This window comes from Zootoca vivipara, chromosome 9 (genome assembly GCF_965207765.1).
Source record: "Zootoca vivipara chromosome 9, rZooViv2.hap1.1, whole genome shotgun sequence".
NCBI classification, from domain to species: Eukaryota; Metazoa; Chordata; class Lepidosauria; order Squamata; family Lacertidae; genus Zootoca; species Zootoca vivipara.
The window spans coordinates 70,486,428-70,510,977 of NC_142592.1; the positions used below are offsets into that span (position 1 = coordinate 70,486,428).

Here is a 24,550-nt window from a genome sequence, read left to right on the forward strand (position 1 = left end):
CTAGGTTGGCAGGCGCTGGGACTGAGCAACGGGAGCTCACCCCGTCGCAGGAATTTGAACCGCCAATCTTCTGATCGGCAAGCCCTAGGGCCAGGGGCGTACCCAGGATCAAAACTAGGGGGGCAAGGGGCGGGGCCAAGGCACGGGAGGGAAGGGAGGAAGCACACACGGCGGGGGAGGAGCCAGAGCGCGATGGCTGCCGGGCGAGGGGGTCGCCGGCGGCAGCAGCAGAAGCTGCTGAGTTCAATGGGTCTTGCTCCCAGGGAACAGTGCACAAGAGGGCAAGCTTCTTAGCGCCCGCTCCGCCAAGCGGCACTAATGTGGTGGTCTTTTAAGGTGCCCCACATGCCCAGAAGCACTCTCCTTTTTTCTTTTCCCCTCCTCTGAACGCAGTTCAGCAGCAGGATCATCAGCAGTGGAGAGTGCTTCTGAGCGCCCTCCCGTGCCTTGGCCCTGCCCCGCTTAGCAGGATCGGCAGCGGCGGGGGAGTCTCCAGAGGCAAGCGGCGGAGGAGAAGCACAGCTCAGCGGAGCGCGAATTCGGCGTTCCCGCCCGCCGCGCCTCCAGCTTCCCGTCACGCTCTCTGGTTCCACGCCCTTGCGCTCCGCCAGGCTGTGCTCCACCTCTGCCCACCAGCCCCGCTGGCAGCGCAGCTCTCATGCGCCGGCCCTGCTTCTAGGGGGGCAGCTGCCCCCTCCTGCCCCGCGCTGGGTACGCCCATGCCTAGGGCTCTGTGGTTTAACCCACAGTGCCACCCGCACCCCATATAGTTGGCAACCTGCAATTCCAACCCTTGATTTAGCTGGCTGTCTTCAGTCTGGTGGGCCTTGGATAAGTATTGTTATGTGGCACCCCAATCTCTGAGCAGCGAGAGACCCCAGCGGTTCCAGGCACTTACCCAGGTTTGGTTTCCTTGGAATGAAGGTCAGTAGAGACTGTGGTGTCTTTAGGATGTATGGTTTTATTTACACATATATGCAATTTGCAAATAAGATGGAGGGGCTCACACCATTAATCCCCCACCCCCAATCTTCCTTCTCCATTAGTAGCAGCCTTGGAACCAGCAGAGAGTAAGAAGGTCTCTGTGTCTCTGGCTTCCAGCCTCCTCTCAACTTCCTTTCCCTGGCTAGTAGCTAGGTAAAATGGGAAAAGCCCCACCCATTTGTCCTATGGCCCAGAGCAGGGGTGGACAACCTTGCAGCCCAAGGGCCGCAAGTGGCCCACGGGGGCAGTTTAACCAGCCCATGAACTGCCCCCGAACCAAACCACCCGCTCAGTGAGCCCCCATGCGCTGCGTTAAACGGCTTGGCAAGGCACGGGGACTTGCTTCCGCTGCGCCGGAAATAATGTCTGCGCACGCCCAGACACCGGAAATTGCACGTGTGATCCGGCCCACGGAGAGATCTCCGCAGGACTTGACCGGACCCAGGCAGGTAAAACCTTACTGAGCCCTGGCCCAGAGCAACTTCAGATACCCCTACAGATAGAGGGTCCTAAGAATTTGAAGGGACTTAGGGCATCATCTAGGCTGCCCCCCCAAAAAACCAAACTCATAGCAATATTAGGGATTCCATTTGTGTCCAAATGTCCATGTTGCAAAACTTGGTCAGGAGGTTCATGACTTCACAGGTGCTGGGCAAGCAGTGCTGTGCACAACTGGCTTCTGCTGCAAATTCACACATCCAGCTTTCCCAGAGCTTAATGTGGAAGAGCAAATGGTTCATTTGAATAGAACGCAATGGGTGTGATGCCTAGGCAGCTAGTCAGACGGACGGACTTGGCCTTGTAAGCCGCCTGGGTGTGAAACTGCTTTGGATTCCAGGTGCAGGGTGTTCTGAGATGCTTGGAGGAGGAACAGGGTTCTCCAGGGAGCTGAATGACACCACGAAGCTGGAGAACATTGAGGAGGACCTCTCCATTGGTTCTGCCGGTGTTCCTCAGGCTGCTCCCTAAATTGTAATATTCACGAACACTTCCATCACACAGAAGGGGGGGGGATGAGACTGAAGGGACCAGGCAATATTTTTCCTTCCTCTCCTATTCAAGCTGCTTTAAATTAAAATAAAATAAGTAATGCGATAGGAAAGAGAGAATGTTGAGAATGCATATGGAATTCGCTCCCGCAGGAGGCAGTAAAGGCCATCAATGAAGACGGCTTTAAAGAAGGATTTGACAATTTCACAGAGACAATGGCAACTAGCCACAATGACTATGCTCTGTTGGGGGGCAGCAATGTTCTGAATCCCAGTTGCTGGAGACCGCAGGAGGCATGAGTGCTCTTGTGCTCAAATTCAGCTGACTGGGGCACCTGGTCAGCCACTTAGATGGGTCTTTGGCCAGATCCAGCAGGCTCTGGGGAGCCACCAAGATGGAAATCTGGGGATCCAAGTCTCCCATTGCCTTGCTTTGTTTGCCTCTCTTCATACCTACGCTAAAGAGGCTACGCAAACATCTCTCTCTCTCTCTCTCTCTCTCTCTCTCTCTCTCTCTCTCTCTCTGCCACCCCACAACCCCTTTGCCCACTTGGCAAAGGAATGTTAGTGCTCTAGCAAAGCATCCCAGTGATTTTCCACTGGTAAGAGATGCAGGCTGGCACACCCAAACCTCAATTTCGCCAGGGCATTACATCAATCTTTGACTTGACAATGAGAGTGTCAAAGCCATCCAAGTTGGTGACACTCTCATTGCCGCCTGTGACTTCCATCGTTTAACTATGTGCTGCGTGGAGATGGACTTTTCCTGAATCTTCCAAAATTCAGCTTCGTTGGGTGCTAATGAGCACTAGAGGAAGAAAAGACTTTTGAGTCCAGCCACTTTCTCCAGGCATTATTTTATAAACCTCTATCATGTTGACTCTCCCTCGCAGTGGCAGAGGAACCCTCTCCAGCACCCGGGGTGGGGCATCCCCTACAGACTGCGCATGTGCGGCATCCTATATGGAGTGTGCACACACTGCACGCAGCAGCCCACACGTTCACTGTGCAAGAGGCAGCCTGTATGGATGGTGCACGACGGCAGCAGCCCATACGGACAGTGCACACCCTCAGCTGCTCTACAGCTGGGGGGAGGCAGGGGCCATCTTGTCACACACACCCCAGAGTGGCACCCGGTGCGGCCCGCCCACTACGCCCCCCTTCCTACGCCCCTGCTCCCTTGCCTTTTCTCTAAACTAAAAGGTTGCAGACACCACGGTGGGAATGTTCAGGGACGCAGGAATCATAGAGTCATAGAGTTGGAAGAGACCACAAGGGCCATCCAGTCCAACCCCCTGCCAAGCAGGAAACACCATCAAAGCATTCTTGACATATGCCTGTCAAGCCTCTGCTTAAAGACCTCCAAAGAAGGAGACTCCACCACACTCCTTGGTAGCAAATTCCACTGCCGAACAGCTCTTACTGTCAGGAAGTTCTTCCTAATGTTTAGGTGGAATCTTCTTTTTTGTAGTTTGAATCCATTGCTCCATGTCCGTTTCTCTGGAGCAGCAGAAAACAATCTTTCTCCCTCCTCCATATGACACCCTTTCATATATTTGAACATGGCTATCATATCACCCCTTAACCTTCTCTTCTCCAAGCTAAACATACCCAGCTCCCTAAGCTGTTCCTCATAAGGCATCGTTTCCAGGCCTTTGACCATTTTGTTTGCCCAAAGGAGAGGATATATTGTTTATTAATATCCTTCCTAACTTGCACTAGCAAGCTCTATAACTTAGCAGAATTTTACATTCTCCTTTCAAACACACAGCAGATAGCTGGTTGCAGGCTTGTTTAAGCCTCTCAATATTAGATTCCTGGCAAGTCCCCTTATATCTCTCTTAAAATAATGAACACGCCACGATCTTGTGTAAAGTATATAAAAGAAGTTTGCTCACATCATCAGTTCACAGTTGGATCCCTGAAGGCAGACTTAGTTACAAAGTATATACATGTGGATCTATCCCATATAGAGATAAACCCAGTGTCCTCTGTTGGCTGGAAGCATTTCCGGCTAAAAAGCTGCAACGACGGAGGACGTCAAAGTGAGAGGAGGTGTGCTGCATGATTTGCTGTTTTGTTACCTGGACAGGTAAGATCATGCCCACCTCTAGTCATATGCAAAAGGAAGTATGTCCCAGCCAGGGGAAAACAGGAAATTTTCGACTGGCTGGACCAAACATCCTTTTGCATGTCCTTTCTAGGAAAACAAGGAACGTTGTACTTGACTGCTACTTACATATCACATCCCACAATTGCAACCGTTCTTCCTAGGCCAGTTGCTCCACCTCCTTTTGACTGCCCTTTCCTGAGCGTTTCCCATCTCTACAATATCCGGTTTGAGGAACTGTACACTGTTTTCCAAAGACACTCGCACCATAGATGGCTTTACCAACATTATATCAGCAGGGGTTTTTTTCCAATTCCTTTGCCAATGATCCCTAGCTCTTCGCACCTGCACCTCCCACCAGCTGGTATATGGAGGGCACTTTCAAACTGCTGGCATTTTCGGATAAGGGAAATATACTGTGCGGGACAACGTTTGCGTGATGCAGCAGCTTCTAACCTCTTTGCAACCAAATCACGCTGGCAGCTGAATAAGCAGGTGGTCTGCAAGCAACCAAAGGCATATGGGCTGCACGTTACGATCTTGGGGTGGCTAGCATCGGGCACCAGTTTGCTTCAGACCTTCCCATCTCCTTTTCCTGGAGGCATCCCCTCCCAAGATGCTGGCAGCAAGGAGAGACTCTACCGTGGGTCCTCCAACATGTAAACACTGCCTTCCTCCTTAGTTCTCCCCTTTCATTGACAAACTGTGGAACTCTCTCCTGCAGAGAGGTTGTTTTCTGCTGCTCCAGAGAAGCGGACACAGAGCAATGGATTCAAACTACAAGAAAGAATATTCCACCTCAACATTAGGAAGAACTTCCTGACAGTAAGAGCTGTTTGGCAGTGGAATTTGCTGTCAAGGAGTGTGGTGGAGTCTCCTTCTTTGGAGGTCTTTAAGCAAAGGCTTGACAGCCATATGTTAAGAATGCTTTGATGGTGTTTCCTGCTTGGCAGGGGGTTGGACTGGATGGCCCTTGTGGTCTCTTCCAACTCTATGATTCTATGATTCTAGGAGGCAGCAATGGCCACGAACGTAGATGGCTTTCAAAGAGGATTAGACCAATTCACGGAGGAGGGGGGGCTACTGGTGGCCTGCTTGGAGGCAGTAAATGCTCCTGGGAACTGCAGGAGGGAAGAGATGCTCTTTGTGCCCAGATCCTGCTTGCTGGTTTCCCAGAAGATGCTTCCGGCTGGCCGCTGTGAGAACAGGATGCTGGACTAGATGGGCCATTTGGCCTGATCCAGCAGCACTCTGCGTATGTTCTTATCCACCTTGACCCAGGCAATGAAGGGTCCCGCTTTGCTGCCAGGGTGCTTGGCCACGCTCCGTGGGCCTGGGATGCTCACGCCGAGGCAACTGACCAACATCAACCTCTGCTCTGATCTGGGGGCGCCCAGGGCTTGTTTGTGAGCAGAGTCGGAGGGAGGAGTTGCGTCTGCCCCCCTCATAGGATGCTAGGGAGTCCTCTCCTCCTCCTCCTCCGATGCTGCAAACTTCAAAACATTAATGGTTTGCTCGGGTGCCCTGCTCAGAAAGGAGTTCGGCCCCTGGCAGGTTAACAGGTGACTTATTGCCCCCGGTTCCGGCTCCTGCTAGCTCAGCCTCTCCTCCTTATATAAGGCCGGAGGCTATAAAAACCAGGACTCCCCAGAGATCTCCCTCTCCACAGCCGCAAGGATGAAGGTGGTGGACATGGTGAGTGAGCGCAGCCCCTCCTCCCCAGGAAAGCTCTTCCGTTGGCAGAAGGCAGGAGGCCGAATGGGAAAGGGGCGCTGGCTGGAGGAGGGCTGTAGTTCAGCGGTAGAGCATCGGCCTCGCAGAAAGCCCCGGCTTCCATCTTTTCTGGAATCTCCGGGTACAGCTGGAAAAGGCTCCTTGGCAGAAACCCCGGGGAGCAGCTGCCAACCAGTGCAGACAGCGTGGATCTAGATGCTGACTTGGTAGAAGCAGCTTCCAAGATGAGGCCCCTTCAGAGATAGGCACCCCAGGATAGAGGGCAAAGGTTGGGAATGCAGGGGTGGTCAAACCCATATTACGCAGGTCTACTCCTTTCCTCTGAGGATTAGATCCAAAAAAAATCTCCCTAGCTTTTCGACGAATGCCATTATTCATTTTTATTTATTTCCTAAAATTTATCTACCACTTGATTGTTTTTTTTTAAAAAAACTAACAAACCCAAAACTCAAAGTTATTTACAAAAGAGCTGAAACAATAAAATGAATGCAGATTAAAACTTGCATCATCTTTCTAGGCTTCTGGGTACATGGGTTTTTCGCAGGGGTTGAAAAAAAGTACAGTGAAGGAGCCTGCCTGGTGTCAATAGGCAGGGAGTTCCAAAGTTCTACTAAAAGGTCAAGTCCTTACAAATGTGGAAGGGGTATTGTGTGGCGCTTGGAACAGGGCCACTTCCACGAATTGCAGCAGCCAATTGCGTGTATATGGGGGTGAGGCGATCTCCTAGGTCAATTGGACACAAGTTGTTACGGGCTTTGTATACTAATAGCAGAATCTTGGACTTGCCTTGGTAGCAAATCTGACTTATACTGTGAGTAGATCGCAGTCCCTTGGGAGTTGGACGTGCCTGCAGGAATCCTTTGCCCAACGTGGGCCTCGAACCCACAACCCTGAGTGTAAGAGTCTCGTGCTCTACTGACTGAGCTACCCTGAACATCACATAGAAGGGCTCACAGCATTAAAACCCAATTATTATTATTATAACAAATCTTGCTTCTCCATTCGTCACCACTTTGGGATCCAGCACAGAGCAAGCAGGTTTCTGTGTCTCCCAGCCTGCTTCCAGCTCACACCCCCAAACTCTGGCTACATGGCGGTCAGGTGATGGCGTGGAGGAAAGACCCACCCATTAGCCTGGAGTGCCCCCTCACTTAGTTGCAGCTCTCCTCGCAACCAATTCTTTGGGGATTCGGAGGGTGACACTTACTGTATGGGGCCAGCTAAGACCGTTCTCTTGCAAAGCCATGTGTCTGAGCAGTTCACCAACCTCCTCTCTCTCGGATTCTAACCCTCCCTGGGTGCAGGACCCCAGGGGTTGGAAGGAACTCAGGGCATCATCTAGACCGACCAGTGATGGTGAACCTATGACACGCGTGTCAGATGTGACACGCAGAGCCCTCACGGCTGGCACGCGCCCCATCGGCCCATTTGCGCTGTTCTTGTCGTTCCCCCCTCCCATTTGTTCCCCCACTCCTACAGCTTGTCTCCGCTAGAGCTTGTCTCTGCTGTTAAAACCCGGGTCCTTTTTTGTTGTTGTTGTTGTTGCTGGTAGCCAGAGATTGGTTTTTTAACCCTTTCTGTGCTGGGTTTTTTTGGCGCTTTGGCAGGCTATGTCGGTGCTGCGTGTTAGTTCCAGCAAAGGTATTATTCATCATTTATTTCTGTTCTCTTCCCCCCCCCCAAAAAAAGCGCAGCAGCTTTGGGGGATCCCACCAAAAAAGCAAAGCAACTTTTGCACCTCCCAAAAAAACCTCCAAAACTTTGGTCAGCAGCTCCCCCCAAAAAGCTCAACAACTCTGGGCACTTTGTGATAAATAAGGGTTTTTTGGTTTGGTTTGGTTAAATAATTAGTTTTTTGTTTATTAAATACAGTTATATATTACAATTATGCATTTTTATTATTTAAACTATAAATATCACAAAATTATGTTTTTTTCTCGAAGTGACACACCACCCGAGTTATGCTCGGTTTTTTGGCGAATTTTGACACACCAAGCTCAAAAGGTTGCCCATCACTGATCTAGACTGACCCCTCTGCAAAAACCCCAACCATAATCTTCTTTCTGCTCTGGATAGAAGTGTAAGGACGCAGTTCTGAGCTGCACTGTTCTTGAGGTCCCCTTCTGCCCCTTCCAAGTCCCCCCCTCACAGAGTCTTTTTCTTCAGGGCTGCGACCCTTCAGAGGTGTACAGGCCAGAGAGCAATGCCGAGAATGAAAAGTCCAAGGAGGACTACAGGAATTTCAAGGTGAGTCCAGATCTGCCACGGAAAGGGATCTATTTTCCAAGCAACCTCACAAAGACCCGGGAGAGGGACGGGGGGTGACACCCACAAAATGCCTCTGTCCTCTCCCTGCCAGAGCAGTTAAGAAGAAACAGACTCCGCCTTGAGTTCAAGAAAGCACAATAATTGTTTAATACACACGTTAACAAGAGAGCCCACGTGGCATAGTGGTTAGAGCACGGGTAGGCAAACTAAGGGCCGGGGGCCGGATCCAGCCCAATCGCCTTCTCAATCCGGCCCGCAGACGGTCCGGGAATCAGCATGTTTTTACGTGAGTAGAATGTGTGCTTTTATTTAAAATGCATCCCCGGGTTATTTGTGGGGCATAGGAATTCGTTCACACACACACACCAAAATATAGTCCGGCCCCCCACAAGGTCTGAAGGACAGGGGACTGGCCCCCTGCTGAAAAAGTCTGCTGACCCCTGTGCTATGCATTGTGTCTCATAATTGAGGGAACACTCATCTAATTTGTAAAGGTAAAGGGGCCCCTGACCATCAGGTCCAGTCGTGTCTGACTCTGCGGTTGTGGCGCTCATCTCTCTCTATAGGCCGAGGGAGCCAGCGTTTGTCCACAGACAGCTTCCGGGTCATGTGGCCAGCATGACAAAGCTGCTTCTGGCGAACCAGAGCAGCGCACGGAAACGCCGTTTACCTTCCCGCCGGAACGGTCCCTTTTTATCTACTTGCACTTTGACGTGCTTTCGAACTGCTAGGTTGGCAGGAGCTGGGACTGAGCAACGGGAGCTCACCCCGTTGCAGGGATTCGAACCGCCGACCTTCTGATCAGCAAGCCCTAGACTCTGTGGTTTAACCCACAGCGCCACCTGGGGGGGCAGCTATTGCCGCAGGAGGGACAGCAGTTCCCTCCGATCCCAACAGCCACCGTGGCAGATGATGATGTTGATATTTTTATTATTTATGCTCCGCCCATCTGGCTGGGTCTCCCATCATTTCTGGATGGTCAGAACCACCCCCTGCCCCAAAGCCTATGGAATACGCAGGAATGGCAAAACTTACAGGAAGACTCAGCGACAAAGACAACAACAGAGACTTCTAAAAAGATTGGGAATCGTTCATGTTGTGTTTGCAGAAATTATTGTAATGAAATGAACTCACTAGCGGGGTTTGAGTGAACACTTACAATTAAGAAAACATGAGCAAAAAAGTTAAGAAGCAACAATGTGGAAATTAATTAAATGTAAGAGGCCATCTGAGGAAAATTGGGGATTAAAAGGACAAGCATATAAGGGCGTTTAGCTAAAAGATGAAAAATAAGACAAAAAATTAACCAGAAGCAGCAAACAGTTAAAGAACCAGAAGGGGAAGTTGGGGGAAGTCACAGGGTGGAGGGAGTTTTGTTTTATTGTATTTTCTTTCATATGATAAATGTGTTGAATATTAAAATGTAAACTTAATACAATTTTTTAAAAAAATTCCCCCAAAGAGCTGGTGGTGGTGGTGGTGATTTTATTATTTATACCCCACCCATCTGGCTGGGTTTCCCATCATTTCTAGAGCCAAAGGTCTCTCTCAATCCTGTCTTTTTCAGGATGGGCCCCTGATGGACCGAGTGTACAAGACATACTTGCAGATGCACACCAACCAGACGGTGGATTTTGTACAGAAGAAGGTGGGTTTGCTGGGTGGGGTCTCCAGTGGTAAGGAAGGCTCATCACTAGAAGCTCTTTCTCTGCAGCTCAGGTTCAGGTATCAATTCTCAAAACGGTTCCGAAAGATGTACATCAAAGGCAAGTGAATCTCTCTGCATCCGACCCCTGAAACTTCGCGAATATTTCCCAAAATCTACACCAAATGTTTTTGGGCCCCTGCACCCTATACAGCGGTCCCTTGGTTCTCAAACTTAATCCGTTCCGGAAGTCCGTTTCAAAACCAAAGCGTTCCAAAACCAAGGCACGCTTTCCCATAGAAAGTCATGCAAAATGGATTAATCCCTTCCAGACTTTTAAAAGCAACCCCTAAAACAGCAGTGTAACATGATTTTCACTCTCTAACGAGACCATTGATCCATAAATAGAAAGCAATAATCAATGTTCTGTACTATAAAATAAACAAAACAGTATCGTAGATGACAAAAATTAAAATATTTTCTTTTCTTACCTGCACTGATAATAGTCATTGTTTCCACAGTCACACAATCAATCAATCAATCAATAGCTGAACTGGGTTCCACACAGTCACAAAATCAAATTAATCGAAAAAGCCTCAAAAACAAAAGCGCAAAATAAATAGCAAAAACAAAAGCGCCAAACTCAATCCTTTCTGGAAGTCCGTTCAACTTCCAAAATGTTTGAAGACCAAGGCGCAGCTTCTGATTGGCACAGGTGCCCCGGAAACGATAGCCGACAGCCGCTTCAGACATTTGGCTTCCGAAAAATGTTCCAAAACTGGAACACTTACTTCCAGGTTTTCAGCGTTTGGGAACTGAGGCGTTTGAGAACCAAGGCACCACTGTAGATAAGAAAAGCATCATTCAGGATAGTGGTTTCCATGGTCCACTAAGAAAAACAACAACACAAAATAGGAGCAATTGAATGCAGAGTTATTTGGAACCACCGATCTACACCTTCTGGCTGGGCTCCCCCAACCCATGATTCAATAATAGTGTCCTCACAGTCCCCTCTCCCTAGAACGAGGAGTATGGAGGCTGCCGTCTCCGTCGGATGACCATCATGGAGGCCTTGGACCTGCTGGACAATGTGGTCGATGAATCGGATCCTGACGTCGACTTTCCCAATTCCTATCACGCCTATCAGACGGCGGAGGGCATCCGAAGGGCGCACCCTGACAAAGGTGAGTGGCTGGAGACTCCACCTGGGGGATAGATTTCTTTTCTTCTTCTTTTTTAGTAGTGTGATGATGATAAATCGATAGATCAATCGATAGATTTTTTAAAATTGGTTTTACATATACAGTAGTCACATTGTGTAACATCATACCCTCTTATTTTATCTCTTTGGCTCAATTGAGCCTAACGATTTCCCTCCTTGCCGTCTGATGGTTTACAAAATTAAACTTTACATTTCGCTTCGTTTCCTATCCTTCTTGATGTCGTGGGTGCAGATTTCAGCTCTTCATGTAATCAGCTCTGTGTAGTGATTCAGCATGCTAGCAAGGATATGCTAGGAGTCAAGTCTAACAAGAACAATCTTCTTTATTGAAGTAGGAACTTAACTGGGGAAAGGGAAAGAAAGAAGATTCCACCTAAACATTAGGAAGAACTTCCTGACAATAAGAGCTGTTCGGCAGTGGAATTTGCTACCAAGGAGTGTGGTGGAGTCTCCTCCTTTGGAGGTCTTTAAGCAGAGGCTTGACAGCCATATGTCAAGAATGCTTTGATGGTGTTTCCTGCTTGGCAGGGGGTTGGACTGGATGGCCCTTGTGGTCTCTTCCAACTCTATGATTCTATGAAAGGGCGAGCTCCTTTTATACTCTCAGGAATAGGAGTTGGGGAAAGGATACATTCAGATTTTGGCAGGACCCAATCGGAGTAGAGATCCAAATTGTACTAGCAAGTTAACCAATAGCAACTGTTGCTCTACCCATTTGAATCGCCCTGGAGCGGGAAAGATAGTTACAGAACTAGCAGTGAAACTCATATATTACACCAATACAGTGGAACCTCGGTTTATGAACACCTCGGTTTATGAATTTTCGGTTTATGAACGCCGTGGACCCATCTGGAACGGATTAATTCACTTTCCATTACTTTTAATGGGAAAGTTCGCTTCAGTTTATGAACGCTTCAGTTTATGAACAGACTTCCGGAACCAATTACACCCATGTTTCAGTTTATGAACGCTTCGGTTTAAGTACTTCGCGGACCCGTCTGGAACGGATTAATCCACTTTCCATTACTTTCATGGAAAAGTTCGCTTCAGTTTATGAACGGTTACTCCGCGGACCGTCTGGAACGGATTAATCCACTTTCCATTACTTTCAATGGGAAAGTTCGCTTCAGTTTATGAACGCTTCAGTTTATGAACAGACTTCCGGAACCAATTGTGTTCATAAACCGAGGTACCACTGTACATAACACTATGTCGAAACAAAATTTAAAAAAATTCCTTCCAGCAGCACCTTAAAGGCCAACTAAGTTTTTCATTTTGGTATGAGCTTTCGTGTGCATGCACACTTTGATGGCAAGAAGGCAGTGGGACATGGGGAGATAGAGTTTCTTCCGCGTCAAATGGGCCGCCTCTCTTTTCTTTTATAATTAATTTATTTGGTTTTTCAGATTAAAAATTTACAATCATATATCAAACATTAAATCATCAAAACAAGATTCCAAGGAATCTCCTGGACTTCCACCTTCCCCTTTGTGGGTCCATTTCCTCCTGCATCTTTTATGATGATCCAAATATTTTACATCTCCATTGTATCCAAAATTCACCATTAAACTACAAGTGATATTCTAATCCTACTAACAGTTTTAACTGTTTCCAATGGTCTTTAAGATAAGCTATAAATTTCCCCCATTCTTTATTAAAATTTCGGTCTTCCTGATTTCTGACTCTTCCGGACATTTTAGCCATTTTGGCATAATCCATCAACTTCATCTGCCATTCATCTCTGGTCGGGACTTTATCTTCTTTCCATCTCTGGGCCAGTAACATCCGTGCAGCCGTGGTCACATACAGTAAATAGTCTTTTCTGCTCCCTTGGGATTTTGGTGCCTAGAATTCCTAAAAGGAAGGCTTCAGTTTTGTTTTGTTTTGTTTTGTTTTAGAAAAGGTTATTTTAAACACTTTTTTCAACTCATTATATATCATTTCCCAAAATCCTTTTACTACCTTACAATTCCACCCTTACCTTCCAAGTCCCGGACTGCAGAATCCGGGACCGGCAGCCGTGTGACACCGAAAGTTGCATCGGCATAACTTCCGGTGTCGCTTTGCCCTTCTATGGGCACAAAAAATGGCCGCCGCCGGCTTCAAAAGTCGCTTCTACGCATGACCGGTCATGCGTAGATGCGACTTTTGAAGCCAGCGGCGGCCATTTTTTGTGCTCATAGAAGGACAAATCAGAAAGGAAAAAAAATGGCCGCCGACAGGAGAAAATAACGGAGAAAAACGGGAGATGAAGTGATACGGGGGACCACCGGGAAAGGGTAAGTAAAAACGGGGGGGTTCCCGGGGAAAACGGGGTAATTGGCAGCTATGATTCCACCACATGTGATAAAAGGTGCCTTCTTTCCCCTTACATTTCCAGCATAGATTTGAGCCTGTTTTAGACATTTTTGCTAATTTGCTAGGAGCTAAATACCACTGACACACCCTTTTCATATAATTTTCTTCCAATGTATAACATGGGCATGTTTTCTTTTCTTGCTGCAGATTGGTTTCACCTGGTCGGACTACTTCATGACATTGGAAAGATCTTGGCACTTGTTGGCGAGCCACAAGTAAGCAGAAAGGTCTCCCTCGTGATCCCCATTAAGCAAGTTTCCCCCTCTGAGGCTCCCTTGCCTAATGCTCAGCTCCTGGGCAGGAGAGACCATGCGCCCCCCCGATCTTCCCCTCTCAGGGAATTTAGCAGAGGTGCCCTGGGAACCCCAAATGGGGCAAAGCTTCACCTGACCCCTCCTTCCTCACCTGCGTTTGCCGTCTGTAATTTTGTATTTTAGTCAACGAACTTACTGTACGCTACATAGAAGTGCCACTCTGAAGCGGCGTAAGCAATAATGCTACTTTTACACGCCACTCAATTCTCTGAGTTTCCTTGGAATGAAAGTCAGTGGAGACAGTGGTTTATCCGGGATATGGGACGCGGGTGGCGCTGTGGTCTAAACCACTGAGCCTCTTAGGCTTGCCGATCGGAACGCTGGCGGTTTGAATCCCCGCGACAGGGTGAGCTCCTGTTGCTCTGTCCCAGATCCTGCCAAACTAGCAGTTCAAAAGCACGCCAGTGCAAGTAGATAAATAGGTACCACTGCAGTGGGAAGGTAAACGGTGTTTCCATGCGCTCTGGTTTCCGTCACGGTGTCCCATTGTGCCAGAAGCGGTTTAGTCCTGCTGGCCACATGACCTGGAAAGCTGTCTCTGTACAAACGCCAGCTCCCTCGGCCCAAAAGTAAGATGAGCACCGCAACCCCATAGTTGCCTTTGTTTGGACTCAACTGTCATGGGGTCCTTTGCCTTTTTAACCTTTATTTGGGATATCTTCTTCTTCTTCTTTCTTCTTTGACGATCCCTCGTAACCGAGTAAGATTGTCTTCCATAAACACGGTTTTAATGAGTCTGTAAGAGACTGTGGAGGTCAATTCTGGATCCACAGGTCCTTCCACAGTGGGGACATAGGTTTCTGGGTGGGAGTTGATCCTGGTGAGGGTTTGCCAAGCATGCCTTCCTCTTAGCATGTTTCTCCATCGTGTCCTGAGTTCGAGTGTCTTTCTAGCAGCTAGGTCGGTGGGGTGGGGGAAGCACTCACCCATTAGCCTGGAGCAGGGGTTCCCAACAAAATTTTCTCGAGGACCCCTCATCGAGCCGCTATTGTGACAAGGACCCCCATTAATTCCTAATCCTAAAATTAAAAAGTGGTTTTATTTATTTTTCCGTTGTTTTCCTCTTTTGTTTATCCTTCTTGGAGGGGGGCGTTGGTGTGGTGGTGGCTGTAGTGGCGGCGGTGTGATGGCCGTCTGGGGGTCGGGGGGTTTCCCTCTGGAGGGGGGGGAGGTTTCTACCCTTTCACCTGGGTTGAGGGTGGTGGTAGGGCCCTCTCTTCCCTGTCATCCCCTCTTCTTTTCTCCTCCTCTGGGGGTGGCTGTATTTGTGGCGGTAGCAGCGCCAGCAGGTTCGGTGCGGCCTTTGTTCTTTGGGTCCCCACGGGGCTCCCCATGTGGCGCGCAGGAGCTGCGGGATCGGGGGCCTTCGCTTGGGGGGGCTCCTTCCCCCTCTTGGGCAGCTAGGGGTGATGGCGACTGCAGTCGCAAGGCAGGCCCCCCAGGATCGTTGCGCGGTGGGAGGTCTCGGGCCACGGAGCTCCGCTCGGCTGTCGGCCGGGCGCCCTCGGCTTCGGCCCAGCGGGCCTGTGGGGGACCTCAGCGGCTCCTCGCTTGCTCCGCTGGGCTCGCTTGGCGCCCGCGCACCGGCGGCGGCATTTCTGCCGGTTCCGGCGGGCCAGAGGCTTGGCATCTAATAGCATCTTGAGGACCCCTCTGGCATAGCTCGCGGACCCCTGGGGGTCCCGGACCACCTGTTGGGAATCACTGGCCTGGAGGACACTCTCATTTAGCTCTGACAGCCGAGCTTATTTTTTATTTGAAGGGGGGATAATGAAGAGGACCCCTAAACAGCCAGCTAAGGCCATTGCCTTGCAAAGAAACTTGTCTGACTTGTTCAACAACCTCCTCTCTTAGATTCTAACACTTACTGGTCCAAGACCAGACCACATCTTCCAGACTGAACCCCCATCCTAAACCAATGCCAATAAAAATAAAAATACTTTGTTGCTGCTGCTAGATTATATCCAATTATTATATCCAACTTCCCCTCCCTCTCTTCCCTTGCCCCTGAAGATCTATTCTGGGGGTCCCTCTCCAAGCCTTTGAGGCAGATTTGGGGGGGGGCGTTCAGAGAGAGGAGTGGGAAGCTGCATTGCATTGCACAAATGGGGTGAGTTTGGGGGATCTACAAGTCCCTGCTGACAATATTGTGGTTCTCCGGGGAGCCTAGCTCAGCTCCTCTCCTTGAGAAAGGTGGCACACCCAGTCCTTGCTCTGACACATGGGCATACCCAGGATCAAAGCTAGGGGGGCACACCAGCCACGCCCCCCAGCCACCCGATTGGCTAGATGGCAATGATATGGCCAGGATCCCCCCAGGAGGCATGGTCAACATCCACGCTACCCAGAGGAAAGGTGGCCATTTGCAAGGCAGCACACGGAGCCACCCGTGCTTGCACTCCTGCCTTGCCCGCTCCTTTAATGGCTGCGGTGACTAAAAAAGGCATGTATGCAAATGAGGTGCCGCAGAGCATTGTGGGGCAGCTCTTTCTGTGCTGACTGTGACTTGAAGGAGTGTGGGCTGAAGTTAGCCCAGGTCCAGGTCCAGGTCCTTTTCAACGGAGGCAGCTTCGCTGCCGCTGCTGCCGTTTCGCTTCAGCCAAGCAGGCTGAGGTGGAGCACAGCAGGCAGCATCCCTGCCTGTCCTCTCCAGCTGCCCTGCTTCTAGGGGGGGCAGCTGCCCCCTCCTGCCCCGTGCTGGGTACGCCCATGCTCTGACATCAGGTTTATTCTTTAAAATGAACACAAGGCTAGGGTGGAGGCTTAGCAAATCAGGCCAAGGGGCAAACTGGTTTGCAGGCACTCTGGAAGACCAAGAGGAACCGGGGGCAGGGGGGGGGACCTCACTGACCTGCTCTTCCTTCCCCTCTATTCCTTGCAGTGGGCCGTGGTGGGCGACACTTTTCCAGTGGGCTGCAAGGTGCAGGATTCGGTCGTATTTCGGGACTCCACTTTCCACAACAACCCTGACATGACGAACCCCTTGTACAAGTAAGCATTTGCTCGAACCCCTTGTACAAGTAAGCATTTTCTCGCATGCCTGTTTTGTTCCGTGAGCAGGAGAGAGAGAGCCCTGCATTTAGAGGGACAAAAACGTAAGGAATGCCTGCTGGATCAGGCCAATGGCCCATCTAGCCCTGCATCCTGTCTAAACCACTGAGCCTCTTGGGCTTTTGCATATCAGAAGGTTGGCGGTTCAAATCCCTGTGACGGCGTGAGCTCCCGTTGCTCTGTCCCTGCTCCCTGCTCCTGCCAACCAGTTCGAAAGCACGCCAGTGCAAGTAGATAAATAGGTACCGCTGCAGCGGGAAGGTAAATGATGTTTCCATGCGCTCTGGCACTCTTCAGAGTGTCCTGTCGCACCAGAAGCGGTTTAGTCATGCTGCCCACATGACCCGGAAAGCTGTCCGTGGACAAACGCTGGCTCCCTCGGCCTGAAAAGTGAGATGAGCGCTGCAACCCCATGGTCGCCTTTGACTGGACTTAACCGTCCAGGGGTCCTTTACCTACCTTATCTGTTCTCGTATTGGCCAAGCAGGTGTTTGTAGGAACCCCTCACACAGGATCTGAGTGCAAGAGCAACTCTCCCCTCCTGCGGTTTCCAGCAACTGGGATTCAGAGCACAGCTGCCTCCAGCTGCGGAGGGCAGAGTATAGCTACATTCCCTCCAACATTTCTCCAATGAAAAGTGGGACATCCTATTGCCTCCCCTCCAACATTTGGCACTGGTTAAGCAAGTCGTCTTGTCCAACCGCCTGCAATGCAGGAATCTTGCACCCACGACTCCGAGATTAAGAGTCTCCTGCTCTAGCAACTGAGCTATGGCACTCCCTATCCCAAAATAAGGTAAAGGTAAAGGGGCCCCTGACCATCAGGTCCAGTTGTGTCCGACTCTGGGGTTGCGGCGCTCATCTCGCTCTCTAGGCCAAGGGAGCCGGCGTTTGTCCGCAGACAGCTTCCAGGTCATGTGGCCAGCATGACAAAGCTGCTTCTGGCAAACCAGAGCAGCGCACGGAAACGCCGTTTACCTTCCCGCCAGGTATTGTGCTTTTGAACTGCTAGGTGGGCAGGAGCTGGGACCGAGCAACGGGAGCTCACCCCGTTGCAGGGATTCGAACCGCTGACCTTCTGATCAGCAAGCCCTAGACCCTGTGGTTTAACCCACAGCGCCACCTGGGTCCCAAAATACATACACATATTACAGCATAGAGAAATACATTCTATTAGGGAAGATTGCTTTGCAAAAACCTATCAGGATATATATTTTTTGCCACAAAAATGCTAATGAATAAACACATCACAAATGGATATAGAAGCGCGAAGAAGTTAAATTAAGTCTGGAGAGCTGAGAAATTGAAACCAACAGTTTCTGTAATAGTGGCCTAAGCCTCCCTCTCCAAGTATTTATCCAGAATAGCCAGCAAAATCCAAGATGCTCCCCATTCGTCATCTCTTGCAATAATCCCTGGACCATTTTGTAAGAAGGAGCCTGAGATACGTCGGGGAGCAAGCCTTGAGATTTGTCTTCTCTTTCTCTCCTCCTCAGCACCAAGTATGGGATCTACCAGCCTCATTGTGGTTTGGAGAATGTCCTGATGTCCTGGGGCCACGACGGTAAGAACTCCAGCTTCGCATCTGAGGCGGGAGGCTATGTAACGCTAAATTAAAAAGTTAGTTCGCTTGTGGAAAGGTTAGATGACATCCGCTGCTTATGAAGCACTGGAGAGCTATATATAGCACTGGATCAAGCAAATGATCTCCTTTGCTATCCAACGTATTTCCCCCATTAACTTTCCTTTCTGCAAAAGTCTGTTCTGTGCCGTGGAGCCTGAATCTGCTGGCATGGGATGTGAGACTGGATCCCACTCAAAAACAATAAGCAGTTTAGAAGTACCCGGAAGAAGAGACACAGCTCCCTTTTGTCTTCCGTTTCTCCTCTTCTCTCCACTCCAGAGTACATGTACAAAGTGATGAAGCACAACAAATTTGCTCTCCCTCAGGAGGTAAGCTGGAGATCTCGCCATCTGTGTTCCATATGCATTCCTACTTGTTTGTTCCTACCTGTTCCTGGTAAAATAACAACCAGTGCTTTTTTTTCCTGGGGGGACACAGAGGTACGCATACCCCTAAACATTTTGTGAATCTTTGTACTTTTGTCCATTGACTGCATTTATTTCCCCCGATGTGAATTACAAAATGGTGGTTTTCTTGAGTCAAAGTGAGAGTACCGCTAAACGTCTTTATTTATTTTTTAAGGGGGAAAAAAAAGCACTTATAACAACACTCTCTCTGTTTTGCATTTTGGAAGTTGGGGAGGACGTTGCATGCATGCCCGGGACCCTCTTCAATTTCCAGCTCCCTCTAGACAGCATTAAATATCTGAGGCCGGGGGGGGGGGGAGTAGGAAGAGGGAAGGTAAGGTAGATTATAGGGGAGATTCTCTTGATTCCAGTATATGCAAATACATGCACAAGGATATGGGACAGCCCAAAACCCACCCCACCCCACCTGTGCTGCCTCCCTTCCATCTTTTGCATAAACCCTATGTAGATACAGGTTGTTGCTGAAGTCTTTGAATTACATCCCCTTGGACTATTGGAAGCAAACAGGGAGAGTCAAGTTACAGGTAGGTAGCCGTGTTGGTCTGAGTCGAAGCAAAAATAAAAAAAATTCCTTCAGTAGCAACTAAGACCAACTAAGTTTTTATTTTGGTATGAGCTTTCGTGTGCATGCACACTTCCTCAGATACTCTTGAAACAGAAGCGTCAGACCCTTATGTATATTCAGAGGGTGGTGGGGGTGGGTGGGAATGGGTGATGGGCTGATGGGAGTGGTAAACCTGTAGATGGCTGTTAACGACTGCCGATCACTGCAATTAGTCCTGGGGAGGGGGGGGGAGCAAGGGCTGAGGCGCTATAGAAAGCTTGATCATGCATAATGAGATAAGAATCCTATGTTTTTATTAATCTCAGGTGGCTCCATGGTTTTAAGCTTGGTAATGAGTTCCAATTCAGAAACTGCTCTTTCCAGTCTGTTCCTGAAATTTTTCTGTAATAAAACAGCTGCTTTGAGATCTTGTAGTCAAGTTTGCTAACACCCACCTGAGGTCTGTGCAAAGTGTTTCCAGGTGCAGCTGGTTCCATTGATTAGACGCAGGGATGTCCAGCTTCCAAGAGACTGCAATCTACTCCCACTTAAAAAAACAAAAACTGGCCGTGATCTACCCATTTTGTTGCCCTTAGTTGTTGAGCTTTTTTGGGGAGGAGCATGGATCAGAGTAGTTGAGCTTTTTTTGGGGGGGAAGAACCAAAGTTGTTGAGCTTATTGTTTTGGGGTGGTGATATCGATCATGAGATCGATTAGGATCAACCAGGGATGACCCGCAATCGACCGGTACATTGCGATCAACCTGTAGGACATCCCCGGATTAGAGTCTAAGAGCAACACTGGAACTCCTGGTCACCCAAGGATGCTAAATACTGGACGATTCAAAATGTACTTCATGCAATGTGTAGTTGCAATGGTGGCTACTGGTCAGAATGGCTCTGCTCTGCCTCCACAGCCGAGGCAGCAATGCTTCTGAATTCCACTTGCTGAAAACCACAGGAGGAGATAAGCAGTGGAATTTGCTGCCAAGGAGTGTGGTGGAGTCTCCTTCTTTGGAGGTCTTTAAGCAGAGGCTTGACAGGCATATGTCAGGAATGCTTTGATGGTGTTTCCTGCTCGGCAGGGGGTTGGACTGGATGGCCCTTGTGGTCTCTTCCAACTCTATGATTCTATGATTCTATATAAAAGGATGTCATATAGAGTAGGGAGAAAGGTTGTTTTCTGCTGCTCCAGAGAAGTGGACACAGAGCAATGGATTCAAACTACAAGAAAGAAGATTCCACCTCAACATTAGGAAGAACTTCCTGACAGTAAGAGCTGTTCGGCAGTGGAATTTGCTACCAAGGAGTGTGGTGGAGTCTCCTTCTTTGGAGGTCTTTAAGCAGAGGCTTGACAGGGATATGTCAAGAATGCTTTGATGGTGTTTCCTGCTTGGCAGGGGGTTGGACTGGATGGCCCTTGGGGTCTCTTCCAACTCTACGATTCTATGATTCTATGACACATAAATGCACAGAGCACATGGCAGCACAGAGCCAGAAACAGCAGCTGCGAGGGGCATGGCTCAGGCTGCAATAGTTGCTGTGAGGGTCGGTGGGGAACGGAAACACCCTTCCTTCCTTCCTTCCTTCCTTCCTTCCTTCCTTCCTTCCTTCCTTCCTTCCTTCCTTCCTTCCTTCCTTCCTTCCTTCCTTCCTTCCTTCCTTCCTTCCTTCCATGAAACAATGGCATGCCTGCAATTTCTCCTGGTGTCCTGAGGATCAGTTACCCCAGAACTTTGCAAGTACCAGGCATGCAGATATGGGAACTTGGGCGGCCTGGCGAGATCTCGCGAGAGCATCCCGGAGCCTGCATGTCGATTGAGACTTGCCCAGGAAGGAAGGCACAGGCCTTGAAAACTCTCTGCCCCTTGCTTGGAGGGCAAGACCTGCCTGGTGCGCCGGCTCCAGATGGTTTAGATGGGGGCAATTCAAGTATATACATTTTTGCATGTATGAGCCGTCGCCAGATCATAACCCTCACATAATATAGGATCCTGCTGTACTACCAATGCAGAGGCGGTAGCTGTTCCAAGTTAATCCATTTTGGATAGAAATTAAAAGGGGGAAAGTGAGGCTGCCGAGATGGTTCAAAAGGCAGATTTGTTTTTATTTTCGAATCTGCCTTTCAGCAAGAAAAATCTTAAAACCAAAATCCTCACCAGCAATTAATTAGCATGTTGTTTTGCTGGAGGGAGAGGCGGTGCAGAAGGAGCAAAGTCCATGTGAGATAAGCAGGTTTATTTCCATCAACTGCTCTCCTTTGGCTTTTTTGCAGACGAAACATTTCCAGAGTTCTTAAATTCTGATGGCATCTGCGTTGGCAGTGCAATGAAAGAGTCTCCCCTTCTTTGACTTAGGGTACCTCAGAGATTCCGCCTTGCCTTGGGCGTGTCCAAAAGTCACTCTGCTTGCCTTGAGGGCGCCAGAAGTGAGGTTTCCCCGAAGCTTCAGGGCTGTGAGACCTTTTCTTTGCACACACCTCTGTGCTCCAAAGCAGCGGAGGTGCTGATGCTGTTTGCCTTCCCTCTGCTTTCTCCACAGGCTTTCTACATGGTCCGGTTCCACTCCTTCTATCCCTGGCACACGGGAGGAGACTACATGCACCTGTGCAAAGAGGACGACCTCCGGATGCTGCCCTGGGTGAAAGAATTCAAGTACGTGGCTGCAAGCCTACGGAGGGAGAGGGAGAGGCAGGCAGGGATGGATGGATGGAGGCGCTGGGGTCTCTTCTCAGGAAGCAGCGTGGTGCAGTGGTTAGTGCGCTAGACCAGGGACCGAGAGATGAGGCTTCCCATCACCAGCCGCCAACTCTCAGTCTGGTCTACCTTGCAGGGGTTGTGGGGATTAAGCAAAGACCAAGAGCACCACAGATGCCACTTTGAGCTCGGAGGAAAAGATGGGTATATAAAAGGCATTAGTAACAGAGGGCCCATCTAACTCAGTGCTCTCAGCACTGACTGGCAGCTGCTCTCCTACTTGGAGATTAAATCTGGGACCTTTGGGGTTCAAAATAGGTGGTCTGATCATCTATCTATCTATTTATATTCAGCCCGTTTGACTGGGTTTCCCCAGCCACTCTGGAAGGCTTCCACCAGGAGATTAAAAAGACATTAAAACGTCATTTTTTTAAAAAAAAAACTTCCCTAAACAGGGCTGCCTTCAGATGTCTTCTAAAAAATCTGGTAGCTGTTTTTCTCTTTGACATCTAATGGGAGGGCGTTCCACAGGACAGGTGCCACCACCGAGAAGGCCCTCTGCCTGGTTCCCTGTAACCTCACTTCTCTCGCAGGAAGGGAACAGCCAGAAGGCTCTCGGTGCTGGACCTCAGTGTCCAGGCTGAACGATGGGGGTGGAGACGCTCCTTCAGGTATACTGGGCCGAGGCTGTTTGGGGCTTTCAAGGTCAGCACCAACACTTTGAATTGTGCTCGGAAACATACTGGGCGTCAATGTAGGTCTTACAGGACTGGTGTTATATGGTCTCGGCAGCCACTCAGTTACCAGTCTAGTTGCCGCATTCTGGATTAGTTGTAGTTTCCAGGTCACCTTCAAAGGTAGCCCCACGTAGAGCGCATTGCAGTAGTCCATGCGGAAGATAACCAGAGCATGCACCACTCTGGCGAGACGGTCAGCAGGCAGGTAGGGTCTCAGCCTGCGTACCAGATGGAGCTGATAGACAGCTGCCCTGGACACAGAATTGACCTGCACCTTCATGGACAGGTGTGAGTCCAAAATGACTCCCAGGCTGCGCACCTGGTCCTTCAGGGGCACAGTTGCCCCATTCAGGACCAGTGAGTCCCCCACACCTGCCAGCCCCGTCCCCCCAAAACAGTACTTCTTGCCAGGATTCAACCTCGATCTGTACTGTTACTAATATAAACACACCAGTAACAGAGGGCCCATCTAACTCAGTGCAGTGAGCACGGACTGGCAGCTGCTCTCTAGTTAGGGAGTCTCCTCCTTGGAAATGCCACTGGAGATTAAATCCGGGACCTTTTGGGATTCAAAATAGGTGCTCTGGATCACGACCTGCCCTCTCCCCCCTTGGACCCCCCAAGCCAGGCAAGTGTTCCTCAATCTTGGGTCCCCAGTTATTGTCAGACTGCAAGTCCAATCATCCCTGAACACTGGGTTCTGCTAGCTAGGGATGATGGGAGTTGTAGTCCGACAACAGCCGCCCCCCCCCGTGGGTACCAGGGAGCAACCCCACCTTCCTTATTCCACCCCCTTGCAGCAAGTTCGACCTGTACACCAAGTGTGGGGAGCTGCCCAATCTGCCGGAGCTGAAGCCGTACTACCAGAGCCTGATAGACAAGTACTGCCCAGGTGAGCTCTCCTGGTGATGCTCAAAATGGGCTCCGCTTCCTCGTCGCTGACCCAGCCGCTGCGACCCACTCCCCGGCCTCTGCTGCAGAACGGACGTATGCCAATCTCTCGATGACTTCGCAACTGCAAGGAACGGGGTATAGAGGAGGACGCGGGAGGGAAACACACCTCAGGAGCCGTTTCGGCATGGTTTCCGAAAAACGGCAAAATCCATTCGAAACGGCACAAGATCCCTCTGTCCAAAATCAATAAAGCGCTGTTCAAATCGACAGGTTGTGCTTTCTGCTTTGCCTCCACAGCTGGAGTTGGGAAAGCTGAGCACCAGGTTGCTGGAAACTGCAGGGGGAGAGCATTGCCTTCGGGCTCAAATCCTATCTCAGAATCGGAGAGATGGAAAGGGCTCCAAGGGTCATCTAGTCCAACCTCATGCTAGGCAGGTATCTCAGCTAAAGCAGGGGGCCATCCTGCTTGCTGCCCCCCCCCCACATTTGGGTATCTGGTTGCCTCCTGCGAAAACAGAATGGGCGCTGGCCTGATCCTGCAGGCTCTTATGTTAGCAGTAGAAATTGGAGTTCTTGGGAAAGTCCAGAAATAAATGATAAATTGCAAGAACTCAGGCCAAAAGAAGATGGATTTCAAATAAATCTTCACAAGCTTTTATTGCCTACATACTTGGTACACTTTGACCTGTGAATCTTTGCCGACGAAGAATAGTCGAAACAGGGCCTTGTCCTGATTTTTACTGGAATTTACCTTTATTTGCCTTCAATATTGGTATTGATACCTATTTAAACTCCGCATTACATCAATAAAACCTTGTGAAGATTTATTTGAAATCCATCTTCTTTTGGCCTGAGTTCTTGCAATTTATCGTTCATTTCTGGCTCTTATGTTAGCAGCATGTTTTGGCTGCACCAGCTCCGGCCTGCGATTGAGATCCTGCTTACTGTGGCAGG

At 49.6% G+C, this 24,550-nt stretch overlaps 1 protein-coding gene across 1 annotated transcript; it reads left to right on the top strand.

The window, feature by feature from the left end:
* The first annotated feature begins 1,286 nt into the window (after positions 1–1,286).
* On the top strand, positions 1,287–23,863 carry MIOX (myo-inositol oxygenase). The gene is made up of 11 exons (XM_035128021.3): positions 1,287–1,433; positions 5,680–5,778; positions 7,984–8,064; positions 9,653–9,733; positions 10,752–10,914; positions 13,458–13,525; positions 16,506–16,615; positions 18,171–18,238; positions 18,578–18,627; positions 21,811–21,923; positions 23,503–23,863. Exons 1-11 carry the CDS (start codon positions 1,287–1,289, stop codon positions 23,609–23,611), a joined length of 1,089 nt encoding a protein of 362 aa, XP_034983912.2. The 3' UTR covers positions 23,612–23,863.
* Positions 23,864–24,550: the final 687 nt, after the last annotated feature.

Excerpts from the sequence above, each read along its gene's own strand:
- MIOX (XM_035128021.3), top strand. The coding sequence starts at position 1,287 with ATGCGCTGCGTTAAACGGCTTGGCAAGGCACGGGGACTTGCTTCCGCT. Across the intron at positions 9,734-10,751 it reads TGGATTTTGTACAGAAGAAG|AACGAGGAGTATGGAGGCTG; the intron begins GTGGGTTTGCTG and ends CCCTCTCCCTAG. Across the intron at positions 21,924-23,502 it reads CCCTGGGTGAAAGAATTCAA|CAAGTTCGACCTGTACACCA; the intron begins GTACGTGGCTGC and ends ACCCCCTTGCAG.